At 51.0% G+C, this 15,305-nt stretch overlaps 6 protein-coding genes across 6 annotated transcripts; 3 read left to right on the top strand and 3 right to left on the bottom strand.

Annotated features, from left to right (window-relative positions):
- Window positions 1–592: 592 nt before the first annotated feature.
- N7510_003186 (Dcp1 family protein) lies at window positions 593–1,531 on the top strand (the record flags this gene model as incomplete). The annotated part of the gene is made up of 1 exon (XM_056975113.1): window positions 593–1,531. One exon carries the CDS (start codon window positions 593–595, stop codon window positions 1,529–1,531), a length of 939 nt encoding a protein of 312 aa, XP_056835069.1.
- A 479-nt stretch (window positions 1,532–2,010) lies between these two features.
- On the bottom strand, window positions 2,011–3,650 carry N7510_003185 (uncharacterized protein; the record flags this gene model as incomplete). Its single annotated transcript, XM_056975112.1, has 2 exons — window positions 2,011–3,205; window positions 3,265–3,650. 2 exons carry the CDS (start codon window positions 3,648–3,650, stop codon window positions 2,011–2,013), a joined length of 1,581 nt encoding a protein of 526 aa, XP_056835068.1.
- A 1,921-nt stretch (window positions 3,651–5,571) lies between these two features.
- Window positions 5,572–6,303, top strand: N7510_003184 (putative endoglucanase; the record flags this gene model as incomplete). The annotated part of the gene is made up of 2 exons (XM_056975111.1): window positions 5,572–5,627; window positions 5,697–6,303. 2 exons carry the CDS (start codon window positions 5,572–5,574, stop codon window positions 6,301–6,303), a joined length of 663 nt encoding a protein of 220 aa, XP_056835067.1.
- Window positions 6,304–6,602: 299 nt separating this feature from the next.
- N7510_003183 (bifunctional triacylglycerol lipase/ester hydrolase) lies at window positions 6,603–7,884 on the bottom strand (the record flags this gene model as incomplete). The annotated part of the gene is made up of 5 exons (XM_056975110.1): window positions 6,603–6,667; window positions 6,728–6,951; window positions 7,037–7,221; window positions 7,292–7,672; window positions 7,711–7,884. 5 exons carry the CDS (start codon window positions 7,882–7,884, stop codon window positions 6,603–6,605), a joined length of 1,029 nt encoding a protein of 342 aa, XP_056835066.1.
- A 748-nt stretch (window positions 7,885–8,632) lies between these two features.
- Window positions 8,633–11,769, bottom strand: N7510_003182 (SMEK family protein; the record flags this gene model as incomplete). Its single annotated transcript, XM_056975109.1, has 7 exons — window positions 8,633–9,621; window positions 9,779–9,847; window positions 9,902–10,702; window positions 10,757–11,083; window positions 11,162–11,211; window positions 11,275–11,519; window positions 11,656–11,769. The coding sequence occupies 7 exons, from the start codon at window positions 11,767–11,769 to the stop codon at window positions 8,633–8,635; spliced, it is 2,595 nt and encodes an 864-aa protein (XP_056835065.1).
- Window positions 11,770–12,816: 1,047 nt separating this feature from the next.
- On the top strand, window positions 12,817–14,220 carry N7510_003181 (DUF914 domain membrane protein; the record flags this gene model as incomplete). The annotated part of the gene is made up of 3 exons (XM_056975108.1): window positions 12,817–13,046; window positions 13,096–13,286; window positions 13,370–14,220. The coding sequence occupies 3 exons, from the start codon at window positions 12,817–12,819 to the stop codon at window positions 14,218–14,220; spliced, it is 1,272 nt and encodes a 423-aa protein (XP_056835064.1).
- Window positions 14,221–15,305: the final 1,085 nt, after the last annotated feature.

The raw sequence follows: 15,305 nt of genomic DNA, 5'->3' as shown, positions 1-15,305 counted from the left end.
CTAAAGAAGAGTGGGGGTTCTTCGCATGACTTGGAAATGGTCCGGTATATAATGCGACAATATCAATGCGTCCGAGGTTTATGGGTGTATGGCAGTTCGGTTCTCATTTCCGGCGGGGGACAGTGATTTGGGAGATGCTCGCCGAACAGAGTGTGGAGTACAATGGCGATAGAATAGCTTCAAGACAACTAATGTGATCAAGGACCCATGATCGCATCGCGTAGATGCGTCACTTGAAGATGTGGATGGCTCGTACAGCGTAGGGGCGCAACCGGTGGGGGCGTGGACATCCAAAACGAACCCAAGTACCGACCAAGGAGGAGCGGATCAGTCAGAGAGAAAAAACAAGGTGATCGAGTAGGAAGGTAGGCACTCTTCGCAGACAGCAGCAAAAAAATGCCCTGGAGAGAGGGTGGGTGAGGGAGTGAGAAGTGGGAGAGGTGAAGAGAAGAGCGCAAGGCGAATGAAGGTGATGACGCTGATCCGACGACCTTCTTCTTCCGTCCCGCCAGATGATTGTCTCGCACCTTCTCCTTGCAACCCGCAACAACCTCTCTGCCCTCCTTTGCTGATTCCTTCCTTCCCACCTGCCATGGCCACCCGCAAACGCAGACAAAACAACAACTATCCCACCGACTATGAGTCCGACACCTATCTCTCCGACATGCCGCAACAGCAACCCGCTCCGCCGCTGCGCTCCAATGAAGATCTCAACCTCTCCGTCATCCGCCGCCACAACCCGTCCGTGAATTCCATCCTTTCGCTAGCCCCCTATTCCGTGGTGTACATCTTCAGTCCGACAACGCGACAGTGGGAAAAGAATGGGGTGGAAGGCTCACTTTTCGTGTGCCAGCTATCGCAAGGCGATCTGGGCGAGGAACGGTACAGCGTCTTTGTGCTCAACCGGCGCGGACTCAACAATTTCGACCTACCTCTCACTGACGGCGAGAACGTGGAAATCACAGAGGAGTATGTGATTCTGAAAGCGGACGAGGGCCAAGAGGGCGAGCAGGGCGAGAACGGCATCGCAGACCCCTTGAATCCGCAGGCCAGTAACCACAACGGCACCGGGAGCACTGATGTCCGCATCTACGGTCTCTGGATCTACTCGGAACCGCCGCCTAACTCCACTGCTGAAACGCGCACCATCAACGCCCAACTGATCCACGAGTGTGCGACCCACGCCGGCCAGAGCCTCAAGCTGGCGCGCGAGCGTCTGGAGGCTATGCGTCAAAACGGTATGCATGTTGCTGCAGCCGCGGCGTCAACTCAAGCTGCCCCGCTGGACGAGGTCCAGACCAGCGTGGCTATGGGCCGCCAGATCTCACTGAAGGATTTGTTCGGCCAGCAGCGGGCCCAGGACGATGGTTGGAGTGTGCGCGCTCATAATATGGGGTCTGGAGAGCAGTATCCGGGATACCCTGGCATGATGCCGCCTCCGCCGCCTCCATCGCAGCCGCAGCCGGACGTGTTGGGGGCTCTATTTCAGAGAGCAGGGTTGGCCTATCAGGGCGGTGGACAGGGATACTAGAATTGATATGGCATTTGCATGTTTCCATTGGCGGCTTTGGCTGTGATCGATTGGCTTCATCGTTGGTGTTCCAGGAGCATTTTGTATTGTTATTGGAAACGGGTGTGGCGTATGCGTTCGAGATACCCTTTTGACTGCTGTCTCAACCTGCAGGATTATTCCATGTATTCTCATCCACCTGCGCAAAGTACAATTCCATCCTCATTTTCTGAACCACCATCTCGAATTCTGAGGCGGAGAGGAAGTGTGCAGAGTTCTCTGCGAAAAGCTTGGCTTAAGGGAAGCTACGGGGAATTCTATGTTCATAATTCGATTCCCGTAAGTATTTTGGTCATGCAAAAGCAACACATTGATTGTGGTATTAATACTTTATATAGACATGATATATATATATATATATATATATATACAAATATCAGCAAATTGTGGCATACAGCAAGTCAGAAAAGGCGGCAATGCTCCTCTTGCGTTGGCAAGCTCTATTCCTTCCCATCCCGATAAGTGCTCATCACCAGCGCGGTCTCCAGGTCCTTAGCCGCATCAGCCCCAGATTCCAAACCATGTCGTAGCAATGAACCTTTCTGGCAAGCTTCTTTGTCGAAGAACACAAGCGTGCGCCTATTAGGAGTAAACAATAGGTCCAGCTCTTCCAACGTGCGTCGCGATGTCTCTGGGAAGAACAAGAAGACAACAACTGAGATGCCAAGGTTGATACCACCGAAGACATAATACACTCTCCATGCGCCTTCGTTCAGAGCAGTTGGCATATACAGTCCCAACCAGAAATTGACGAACCAATTCACCGAAGTAGAAAGGGCAGTTCCGCGCCCACGGGCATTTATCGGGAAAACCTCGTTCTGGTAGGTCCAAGGAAGGGAGGCCATGGTTCCACCAAAACTAATCATATAAAGAAACATGAATGTCACTGCTGCATTCCCTGCGGCCGTGTTGACAAAATTGAACTCCACCTCTTGTGTCGCTTCGTTGAAAAAGGGAGAACCGTACCCGATCATCATGGACGCCACGACAATCATACAGGTTCCCATCAGGACAGGCCCAACTATAAGCGGCTTACGACGCCCATAGAAGTCCATCAGGAGGGTTAACGATATAGAGGCAACGAGAAATAAGGCAGACTCAATGCCATTGGCAAGCAGGGCAGCCTGAGGTCCTGTTCGACCAGTCTGTGCAAAGACTTTGGCCGCATAGTACAGAATGATGTTGACGCCGGTAATCTGTTGCATGAATTGAAGTCCCATAGCAAGAGCTGTGCGGCGACGATATTGCTTGTCAACCAATAGTGACATGTATGAAGGAGCAGGCGTGCCTCTCTCATATTCGACGACGATCCGAATTTCTTCGTACTCCGATTGCACCACCGGTGCATCCTGGTCGCCATTGGCATGCAGTTTGGCTAGTACTTGTAAGGCTTCTTCGCTGCGGTCGTGTTGAAACAGCCATCTGGGTGATTCAGGGCGGAAGAGCATGATACCACCGACGATAGCTCCAGGGATCAATTGGAAGCCGTAGCACATTCGCCATGCAGCTGTGCCCTGGATATTGGCTGCCCCATACTGGACCCAATATGCTACCAACAGTCCCACCGCGATACCCGAATTCAACATCGAAGTCATCATGCCTCGGATTTGGGGCGGAGTGATTTCAGCAGTGTACCTATAACATAGGGTTAGAAATGGAGTTGTGGTCAGTGGTGCATATATTCAAAGACTCACAGTGAAATAGTTTGAAACAATCCACCTGCTCCCAGGCCATTGATAACACGACCTGCAATAAACATCGCCTGATTTTGAGAGGCAACAATAATTGTCTGTCCAATGAGGTAGACGAGAACGCAGAACAAAATGGTTGCACGGCGTCCACACCGATCAGAAACCAAAAACCCGATGAGGAGGGAGCCCCCAAATTCTCCTGCCAGCAAGGCTGCAGTCATGACGCCTTGCCTGAACGCAGATGGTGTATGGAAATAACCAAGGAACTGGGTCATCGTGAGGATGCCACTCATCGAAGCATTCTCCCACCCATAGGCAAAGCCTGCAACAGCAGGAGGGATGGCATAGTATAATTTTCGTGCTATCGAAGTATCGATTTCATTAGCCATGGTGGAAAAGCGATACAAGCCTAAAAAGTGAAAGATGGAATATGAACAGGGCTGCTCCTTTGAGGGTAGGCGGGATATTAAATACACCCCTTCTCGCTTGATCATGGGCAGATAAAGATCTGCGAGAATGGCTAAGCTTTTTTGGACTGGCTTGGCGGCTTATCATATACCCGGCCGGGGAAGGAGCTGAAGGGCTTGACAATCCAATTGGGGTCGTGAAGAAGCGGGGTCAGGGCCCTCCTCCCAGATTTCCACAAGAACTCTCATCCGCGTGCACTCCTCGAAGAAATTAAGGAAACCTGATGATAATATGTTTATAGTCTGCGCAGAGACGGTACGTGAAGATAGGGCGCATTCCGATATACATATTAGTCTCTACTTCTCAATTGACTATTGGTTTGTCCATACAATCGTGCCTTAGAAGATCTCAGTGCCTGAGCGACAATTGGGACAAAACGTGGGGTTTCCGATAGCGTGGGGGTCCAACTAAACAAATGGCTTCGATAAGAGTTCTTCCTTTCCCCCTGTTTCTATGGCCTCAGGAATGGCAAGATACCAATATGAGCCATTATATCTATATGCTGGGCTACTCGCCCACCTGGTAATACGCACGGGTTTACATCGACTTATTCATCAACGCGAGCTCAAGAATATTAACGAACGGTGCTTTCCGGACGATAAACGAACTACATGGCTCGCCTGCATGTTTTTCGAATACCATCATGCTTGCGAAATAACATCCCCAGCGTGTTCGACAAGACAGGCCTGTAAGATTAAAAATTGCGCGGTGTCCAGCATGCGGGAGTCTCGACCTCCCATCTAACCATCGGAAATTTTGTCACCTTGTGTCTCATTCAAGACCGCCACTTGAGCTTTTGAGGGAAGCACATCATCCGGATTGTGGCGTCCAAAAGGACGTATGGTATCTGTAGCATTTACAGAGGGTTATTAACGAGAAGAATACCTGAAAGCTCTCTTTTATCTTCATTAAGACTTGGCTACTACCCCACAACGCTATGTGACAGTAAATCGGGCTTTGAAAATAGCTACCTTGGATGCCATGAATCAATTTCAATGGCGTGTTGTCTTATCCGGGTTCCAAGTACCGTTGAGGATAAATCCAACTTTCTCACCTACTACGTAGTATTTTTAGGCTATACCGTGATTTATACTTGGATGAATTCCTGCCACGTGGGCCGTATTTCCTTGTTTTTAGATAATACACCTATACGATTGGCAGCAATCCCACAATAGTGAAACAAAAGCAATTACTTGTCGTAGGAAATTAAGGTCGTGTACTTGATTGCCCCACATCCGGATAAGATGAGGGTTCTGCAGAGATCCCCGTTCTTAATTTAACACGGAACACGCTATCCTTAGTCTCCCGCACTTAGATGAAACCAGCCCGGAGGCAGTCCATCGATTCGTGCAATTGGACAAACCGTGATATTATACTTTTCATGTACAGTAGTGGCGTATTTTGCAGCGCTCTGCTCAAGAAGTTGGTTGACCCGTAACGGATGTGGAATCTACAGGATCCTAGCAATCTCCACATTTTTGGGATGTAGGTCGAATGGAAGGGCAGTCAGGGGTCTCGGGCAAATGCTCCGCAGGTAATTTATGAAGACATTTTCCTTTCCAGGCTCTAATGAATTTATGCTAATGACTGGGGTAGGTGGGAAAGTATAAATACAAGTATCTGTCCATGACCTACGCTTTAGAGTAACACATAAGTCCTAGCCGTTCATTACTTTGGCTATCTAGATCCACCACTCGCTGGATATACAATCATGAAGTCCACAGCATTTGTTCTTCTTCAGCTTACTGCTGTTGCCTCTGCCTACCTGGCCACCACAACTGCAAGTTCTTCCTTCCCGCTGTCGTGAGACAGGGAAGCTAACAGATCCATAGCACTATTATGATGGTCAAGAAGGTGCCTGTGGCTGTGGTACTTCCTCTAGCCTTGACTCCTGGCAGGTAAGTAACAAAATCGGGCCATAATTACTCGCGTCTATGACTAACTTGCCGTATATAGCTTGGTATCAGCAGTGGTGTCTATACAGCAGCAGGCTCGCAGGCCCTTTTCGACACGGCCGGCGCGTCCTGGTGTGGTGGAGGCTGCGGCAAGTGCTATAATCTGACTTCGACTGGCAGCTCCCCATGCAACGGCTGTGGAACGGGCGGTGATGCGGGAGAGAGTATCATCGTTATGGTCACCAACCTCTGTCCCAACAACGGTAATGCACAATGGTGCCCTACGGTTGGCGGGACCAACCAATACGGATATAGCTACCATTTTGATATCATGGCCCAGAGTGAGGTGTTCGGGGACAACCCAGTAGTCAATTTTGAGCCGGTGGCTTGTCCCGGCCAGGCCACATCGGACTGGGAGACATGCGTCTGCTATGGGGACACAGCAACCGACGTGACTCCGGAAGGTCTTACCTCAGGTGGGGGAGGTGGTGAAACTTCTTCAACGTCATCTACCACCACCAAGTCTAGTACCACAACTACCACCACCTCCTCCGGCTCAGGTGCAACTCAGACCCTCTGGGGTCAATGTGGAGGCGTTGGCTGGACAGGCCCAACCAGTTGTGGTTCAGGCGCTACATGCCAGGAGCAAAATTCCTATTACTCTCAGTGCTTGAGTTAGCCAGAAGGTTCAAACGGGCAAAAAAGATCCGTACTTCCACGTAACAGATCAAAGCGGGTCAGTAAACGATAAGAAACCATCGATCTAAAATGCTTTGAAATCCTCTTCCATCGATCGCAACTGATAAGTACTAAGAGCTTTCCTGTAGAAATGGACAAGTAAGTTCGCATATGCAAATAACTATCGAAGTACGGACATCATTGATTCCGCTAGGCCCACCTCCGTCTATCGTTATAGGTAGATCGGCATCTAAACTCCTAAGCAAAGACACAAAGATCTACGCAGCTCGTCATGTCGACTCATCTTCTAGCTACAATATCCCGTATCATCTCCGCAACCTTGCGAGCCATAACATCATTATGCTCTAGATAAATCAGCACAGTCCCCTTTCCCTTTACCCCCCAAAAAAAGGGTAAAAACTTACTTAAACAAAAAGCATGCGGCAATCCCTCCTCACAAACCAACATAGTCGAGCCCTTCCCTCCTGTCTGCCCTCGAAGCGCAATGATCTCATCTCTTGTCTTCTCCGCGACCCAATGGTCATTTCGCCCGAAATAGAAGAACAGCTTCGTGATGGGCTGGCGTGCTGTCGCCGCGCCCCAGACGTCGTCGGTCCATTTATCTGTTGTTATAGTGCGCATTTCGTCCCTGGCCATATGTCTGATATTATATATCGTATTAGATGAGGGTTTATATATAACATAAACCGAGGAAGGGAAGGAGGGAGACGTACAGAGCCTGTCGGACGCCAGTGGGACTCTTCAGAAATGTAAACGTAGCGTCTAGCGCATGGTCCGGTGGCGAGTTCATCACAAATCGGATTAAAGATCGCAAGGCCTGGTTGGGTAGGAGGAAAGTGAGCAATCGGGCAAAGAACCCGACTACGAGGGCGAGTCCGGGGATAAAGGACAGCAGGGTCTGAGATGAAGAATGTCAGTGATGGAAAATGGACATGGATTGGGGTATTTAGTCAACGACAGATCCATACCGTCAGTTTCTGTCCAGAAGGCGAAGCCGCAATATCCATAACCGTGGGGAAGAGCATCACACCACCAATGATATCAAACTCAGCCGATTTCGAGCCTGCAGTTTCGCGGTGTCGCCTTAGAATCTCCATGGCGATATACGCGCCGACGGAGTGTCCGATCAGAATGACTTTCTGTCTTGGTGGCGCAGTAGCAGTAGCAATAGCAGCATCCGCGCCCCGAGTTTGGGAGAGAGTCGTCTTGCTGTTCGCCGTCACCAGGGTGTGGAGTTTGCCATGCACAAAGTGGATTTGGTCTTCAAGTCCGTAGACCTTGGGGCTTGGTTTGGGGTTTCGATCATTGGACGTCTGAATTTTGTCCTCTGGGAGCTCGAACCCCCCAGACTGCATCCATAGATCTGGAAAGAGCTTCCTGATTTTACCCCCTCGGACACCGTAAGCTGGTCTGCGAGCAAGGATAGGAACGGGTGGTAGTAGCTGATCAAGCCAGGGTTTCCTGAGATGAAAAATATTGTCGTGGCGGTGACATTTGCTTCGGATGATGATGGCCCAGCACAGTGTGTTAGGAATGTGTTCGGGGTGATTTGTGACGCCATGGTTTCCTCCTTGGAGGATTGGTATTCCCTCCAGATAGGCGTTCTTTTCGTGGCTTAGATGGATCGGATCAACTGCAGGGGCATCCTTCAATCTCCTGAAGCGCTTCACTTCGCTCAATGCAAGGAGAACATCTTTTCCCACATGTCGCTGGCAGCCAAGTGGATGGCGGTGGAAGTGAAGTTCCGAGGTCCAAGTGGAGCCCCCACTACGTATCCTGTTTGACCATGTACATACACTACGAGCTATGAAAAATACTTTGGAAAACGTCAAGAACACTGAATGCGCAGTATGTATTGCAACCAAACTCCTCTCCCAGATCCCACCGAAGCTCCCTCTTCTCCACAGTTTCTAAATTCAGAGAGAAACAAAATCATCACCGCAAAAGGCCGATTCCCATGCAATGGCCCGGACGCCCGCAGAGCGCAATATACACAATCCCCTCGACACAGGTCCTCGCTGAAGATGTAATGACACAGAAACAGAATTGCATGAGGCGCAATCCAAAATGAGATGAAAAAGAGATTCGCCAAAGAGACTGCAGCACGAGGCAGAAAAGAGACGTTGAAAGATGAACCGCGCTCTGTACCTGGTATCTAGGTCATCAAGAAACACAAAGAGCATGAAGAAGAATCAAAAAGCGGCTGCTGCTAGACTCAATCATCAGAAGAATAAAAGCAAAAAAGAAAAAAAAAGGAACGCAGAACGCCAGAAGTACTATATGCGAATGCGTTGAACGGATTATCCGCCTTAATCACCTCGACTGTTGTTGTTCTCCTTCTCATTGTTCTCGTCGGATGCTGTCTCTGAATCAGGCGTTTCGCTGTCCACGCTTGATTTCAAAGTCGGTCCCAAGTTGATGGCAATTCTCTTGACAGGTGCACCGCCCGCGGCATTACCCGCGGTGGCACTCTTATCACTGGCCGCCATACCCATGGACGAGCCGTTCTTGCGTCGTAGACTCCCCGCACTGGAATTGCTGGCTGTGGAACTTCTCCGCTTAGGTCCAGCCGTCAGCTTCATCAATTCGTCCTCGTCTTCTTCCTCGCGACGACGCTTCTCGGCCAGTCGCTCAGGGGCAGGTGGCGTTTGAGTGGTAGAAGAGTCGGTAGAGGTGACAGCCTCGGCAGGGACGTCTGCGACATCCAATGGCTGAGCCGGTTGAGCGTCTTCAGGTTTTGTATCCATAATATCATCATCGTCGTCGTCATCTGGGTAGTCAACCAATGATTTGACGGCCGGAGAAGCAGCCCCGTTGGGCGGACCGACGGCAAGGGCTGCGCGAGTGTCCGGAGTCCACTCTTCGTCGTCGTCCGACGTGTTAAAGTACTCTTCTTCTGCCGCATCCATTTCCCTAACGCCTTGCCATCGCCCGCCGTTCAGCGGCATCCTCCGCGGCGTGCTGTCCTCATCCTGGCGTCCAAGCGGCATCAAGTCGGCGTCAATGCCATAGCCTTGCATTTGATCGTATCGGAGAATCAAATGTTGGAAAGTTTCGACGTAGTTGATGCTCTCAAGCTTCTCACGGTATTCCTCCACTATATGAATAATAAATGACTTGCAATTGGAACGCTTGATGTAGTCGAAAAGCTCGAGGCAGGCAGAATTGAGAAGATTGTCGCGTGGCATGGTTTCGTAGATGATGTCGAGACACAGCCCAAAGGCAGGTGTATGTGTGATGAGAGCTTGCCAGAAGGTGTCCGAAACATTGACTAGAGCCCGGAAGAATTTGAGGGCAACTGCACAATATTACGTTAGTGGTTATTCACTTAGCAACAGACTTCAAGCACTCTCACCGAGTTTTAGGTGTTTTTGGGGGGGCTTTGAGAAGTTGGGCAACCCGGGGCGCGAGAGACTCGTTGTGAATCGCATTGCGTGCGCGGTATTGTTGTTGACGAACGAAAAAGGTGAGGATCTCAACAAGATGTGAGTAAAGCGTGACTTCTTGGAATGTCAAGTCATCCACTACAAGGACTCAGGTCAGCTTCGTTTTTTGGAACACACAAGAACACAACTCACGGCTATGACGATCAGCAAGCTCTTTGAGCGGCCGGAACAGACGTTTAGCAGACTCATCGAAATGTTGTTGGACGAATGTATCGGAGAGAAGGTTAGCGGAGCGAGCCTTGAAGTAATCGGTTCCAGGCCGTCCAAGTGGGTCTTGCAAGGGAATCTGAGGATCAAGAAGACTCCTAACCGCCTCCGAAAGTTGATTCTTGACTCCAAGGTCGGTCTCGGTGTGAAGCAAGTCAATCAATGTGTCGGTGAGCGGCGTCTTCTTCTCGTTAACGGCCTTGAGCATGTACCCACGCATAATTACCGGGTCATGGTCGAGCAAGGCCATCAGAATATCAATACCAGTTGTGCGCATCGCTGGGTTCGGGTGTTTCACGGCAAAGGCGATAACCGCGAACAAGCCATAGTTGATGAAATTGGTAAAGAGGCTAGCGCGCGCCGGAGTCTGCAAGTTCTTTGCGATTGCTGTACATTGGTGGAGGAACTGCACGGCGTCGTCTTTGCGCTTTGCGTCCAGGTTTCTCGGGTCAAAGACCGCAAAAAGTTCGCGTAAGAACTGTGCATTCGACTGGATATGGTTGACAATCTCCATCTGGTTGAAGAAAATCAGAGAGTTGAGCACGGAGAAGGTCGGGTCGTCCAGGATCCGAGCCAACACGACATCCTTTAGGTATTGCAAACGCCAGGTGCTTCGGATCTTTCTGCGGATGATGGGGTCCTTGATGGGCACTACTTCTTTGTAACGCGATTGGTCGGCCAGATATTGTCGGTGGTTTGCTTTATGTGTTGGGAATTCGGGATCATCTGCGACATGTTTTAGCACACCGTTCCCACTAGTAAAGGAAGCACCACACGTACATTCAAGAGCCCCAACTACTCCCAGAATAACCGGGTCAGCAACCACGGTTTCAATTATGGTGTTATCGTTGAGAAGAATCAAGGACTTCATGATGTTGCAAAGACGGTGCAAGTCGGCTAGGCTCTCCAGGTCCTCGGCCATCGGAACTAATGGCACAAGTTTAGAGATGTACTCGTCGCGAATGATGAATTTGCAGAGTGCGTCGCGGCCGGCCTGAGTCATGCTCGCAGCTCGGACGATCTGTTCTATCTCAGCGAGGTTTCCGAGTTCGGGCGCCGGTAACACGATAGACTGGTAGCTTTCGAGGTCGTCTGATAGAGCATCATCTGTGGAATGAGGGCCGCACAATTAGCAATAGAGCGCATGGTTGGGCGCTGCGCCGCGATCGAACAGACGGGACTCACCGGCTGCCGCCAGGCTGAGGAGATGTTGTTGGACGGTGTTGACGAAATCCCTAGCATGATGGTTAGTTTGATGGCGAATGCGGCCAGGCAGGCTCGTGGACTAGGAGTCTCACCAGATCACCGCGCAACCTTCTGCCTCCTGGAAACTCAGCGCCATATCCGTGCCATTCTGTTCCGTCCAAACGATCAAGGTTTCTGTCGCGTGATGCGTCATCAGCAACCACTTGTTGCTCCAGGAGTCCGCGGGGGGGGGACACAAACCTTGTTGCTTCTGATAGCCATCATCCTTGGTGATCTTGGTCTCGAGCAGCACACGGTTGGGCTGATCTTCCGATTCGACGAATATCCGAGGCTCCTCCTGATAAGACAACAAACGGTTAGAGTTGGTGATGTTGACGCTTTGCGCGCTGCGAGCCGAGTGACGGCAGAGGTCGATCGGCGCCCAGGGCGTGGTCGCGGAATGCGCGCAGAGCACTGAGAGGGAGATAGCTTACCCCCATGGTCTGCCCCGTGCAGAAACCCGTTCCCCGGTCAAACCAGTCATTATCCCTCAGTTCGTAGACCTTGACCCGTTTGCGACCGTCGGGCGGCTGCAGGTCCAGCGCCATGATCCGGAAGGAAGACAGCGAGGCGCCTCGTCACTCCGGGCCAGCTCGGGGTGAGGTGCGCCGGCGAGGAGGATAGGCAGGGACGAAGGCGAAGAGACAGCGGCGTCCAGGGTAAGCGAAGAGCGAAAGGGCGGATGAATAAAAAATGGGGGTGGATGGAAGGAATGGAATGCTGATGATGAAATGGCAAAGTCTGCGGAGGGGGATGACGATGGAAGGGAGAAGGATGCGCCGGGAGCAGGGATCCACCGCGGCCGGCCTGCGCAGGACTGGGGACGAGGGTGTTGCGACGGGAATGGAATGGACGAGAGGCCGAGGACAGAAGAAGATGGATGGAAGAGTGTGGGCGAGAGAAAGAGAGAGATGGATAGTGAGGGAGAAACACACGCGACCGAGAAAAGTGGGTTCGGCCAGGCCCCTTGATCAGGTACAAGCAGGATGGAAGTATAGGCCCTCTATACTTGATCGTATGGACCGGGGCAATCATCCATATGCGCAGAGACAAATGGACGATGTCATCAATGTCGATTATTGGATCCCGCATCGAAGCTTCCTGGAACAAATGCTCGTCAGGGGGCCTCCACTGTCATCTCGGGCCGAAGAGTCTGTTCAGCGTGGTCGACAGGTGTCTATACTAGATCCCCATCGCAGTCGAAATACCTAGTCCAGCAATCTAACATGCTCTCACTACGACTACGACTACGACTACGCCTACTACTACCGTTTTTGCTATACTGCTACTACCACTACTTTCACGACTATCCTCACTACTTCATTCTCTCTTACTATGAAGCCCAGTACGGTCAGCACGGACCCTTCCCCACCGGTCCTTATCGGTTCCAGACTTTTTTTCCGTTTTTGGCTTTTTTCTTTCCTTCATCTTTCACCACACACCTCGGTGCTACAGCTATTGACGAGCGACTTCTGGGGGTTTTTGCGCTCGATCAGACTAAGAAAAGCTCCCTTTTAGTCTGATCTGTTGGTTGATCCAACATTCACTTCTTTCTCTTCTTCTTCTCCCCATTGAGCACCCCCGCTTTTGCCAACATGTCCTACAACGATGAGGGCGCCGTCGATGCGTTTGGCAGGGACATCCATGCCAGTTCGTCATCGCAGTCGCTGCCCAAGCAAGGTGCCGACGTGGATGTTGTTTCCCAGAGCTCTTCGCCCTCCTCCTCCGAGGAGCAGCTGCCGGCGGCCGATCTGATCGATGAGCAGAAGAAGGGCTGGCTGGCCTTTTTCAAGACCAAGGAGTTCTACATCATTTTGGCGCTGGGGTAAGAAACATTGACTCTTATTGCTAGTCAAAAGCTAACCCCGACGCAGACAACTGCTAGCCATCGCCAATACCTCCACTAGTACTTTCACCACGCTCCTCGGATTGCAGCATTGGGCAGTCCCCGCTTTTCAGACGTTCATGAACTACGTGCTCCTGAACCTGGTTTTCACTTCGTACACGATGTACCGTTACGGCATCAAGGGCTGGCTCCAGTTGGTGTGGCGTGACGGCTGGAAATGTATGTTACACCATCCTATCCCCGAGGGTTTGGGCTGCGGGTCATACATTAAGAACTCGGGCTGACACAACATTCTTGGGCAGACATCATCCTTGCCTTCTGCGACGTGGAAGGCAATTACTTCATTGTGCTGGCATACCAATACACCACCATGCTGAGCGCGCAGCTGATCAACTTCTGGGCCATCGTTGTGGTGGTCACCCTGTCGTTCATCTTCCTGCGCGTGCGCTACCACATCACCCAGGTGGTAGGAATCGTCGTCTGTATCGGCGGCATGGGCATCCTAATTGCTTCGGACCACATCACCGGAACGAACGGCGGCGACGTGACAAAGGGCAACCAGCTGAAAGGCGACCTGTTCGCGCTCCTCGGCGCCTCGTTCTACGGCTTCACCAACACCGGCGAGGAATACTTCGTCAGCACGCGGCCCGTGTACGAGGTGCTAGGCCAGATGTCGTTCTTCGGAATGATAATCAACGGCGTACAGTGCGCGATCTTCGAGCGGGACTCCTTCCGCAACGCGAACTGGGACGGGAAAGTCGGCGGCTACCTGACAGGGTACACGCTGTGTCTCTTCATGTTCTACTGCCTGGCGCCGCTGCTGTTCCGATTGTCGTCTGCGGCCTTCTTCAACATCTCCATGCTGACCATGAACTTCTGGGGCGTCTGCATCGGCATCGAGGTCTTCCACTATCATATCCACTGGATGTATCCCATCGCCTTCGTGCTCATCATCGTGGGCCAACTGATCTATTACCTGGGTCGCAGGGTCCTCGGCGAAGCACGCAAGCCCTGGCTGGGTCGCAACCAGGAGCGAGGTGTCGCCGGTCTCTTCACTGCGAAGAAGAAGATCCAATCTACCGTGCCCGAGGGCGTGGACCCGGCGGACCATGATCCTGAACGTCCCCCGGCCGCGAGCACGAGCTCTGTCTAAGTTGAGCTGCTGCATAGCTTGTCAGGGAGGGATTATTCTCTTCTTTCCCTTGTCAAAGATTTTGGTGATTTTGGGAGTTGATTTGGACTTAGAAATGGGATGATGGACGGTATGGTATATACATGGGACGACAATCACGAACCTCTAGATCTCCCTTTCTACAGATCGTACGCTTGTCGCTGTCCTGGGGGCAGTGTTCAAGCGCAGCGAAACTTACTTTCTCAGTGTACGCTTTGGATGTGTCTTAATTTTTAATTTCGGGGAGATCTGGTCCGGTATATATACGTCGATTATGAGAATGAAATGGAACGTCCTGCGCGTTTATTGATCCTAGACTATGCCTACCTATCCATGGATGGCACCTTAAGAAACTCATTAAACAAGTAGTCCGTGAGATATAAACCAACCCCCTAAAACGAGCGTGAGATGCAGAGACGAGAGGAGAGAGACTAAGCAAAAGAAGAGAGAAAAAAGTAATAAGGAAAACTCTCAATTTCAACACAAGGATCCCTAACCTATCCATATTAGGGAGGAAAAAATATAAGGAAATGAAAAGAAAATGGACACCACACGATGCCAGGGAAAAAAGAACAACCGAATGACAATAGCAACAAGAAATCAGAAGACTCCAGCTCTTTTACAACAGTGCATGGATAGAGAAACGAAATGCCTGCACGACCCAGCAGCCCCCGAAGCAGGTTCTCTCCTTCGCCGAAATATTAAAAAGAAGAAGAGAAAGGAACCCAGAAACAACACATCCTTTCACCAACCAGCCGTTCTCCTGACGTCGTTCTGACAAACGGACGGAATGTCAAATCCAAACCAGATAGATGCGCGTCCCAACAAACCCCGCCAAAGAGAAAGAATAACACCCAAACCCAAACCAAACCAACCAAGAAATGACAGGACCGAGGAACTCGACACCCCCTTCAATCAAACACGCAAGCTCACAGAACTGAAGCGCCATGTCCAATCCAAACCCGAAATCCACACCCATACATAGAGGCACCGCAAGAAGAAAGAAAGAAAAGGAAGACTCCAGAGCCCCGGGGAAAGCCGAAAAGGAAATTCGCCGAAGCATTAAC

This window comes from Penicillium lagena (genome assembly GCF_028827675.1).
Source record: "Penicillium lagena strain IBT 129212 chromosome Unknown utg000002l_segment0_segment0, whole genome shotgun sequence".
In the NCBI taxonomy this organism is placed as follows: domain Eukaryota; kingdom Fungi; phylum Ascomycota; class Eurotiomycetes; order Eurotiales; family Aspergillaceae; genus Penicillium; species Penicillium lagena.
The sequence above is the reverse complement of the archived record's forward strand: the minus strand, read 5'-3'. Positions and strand labels throughout refer to the sequence as shown.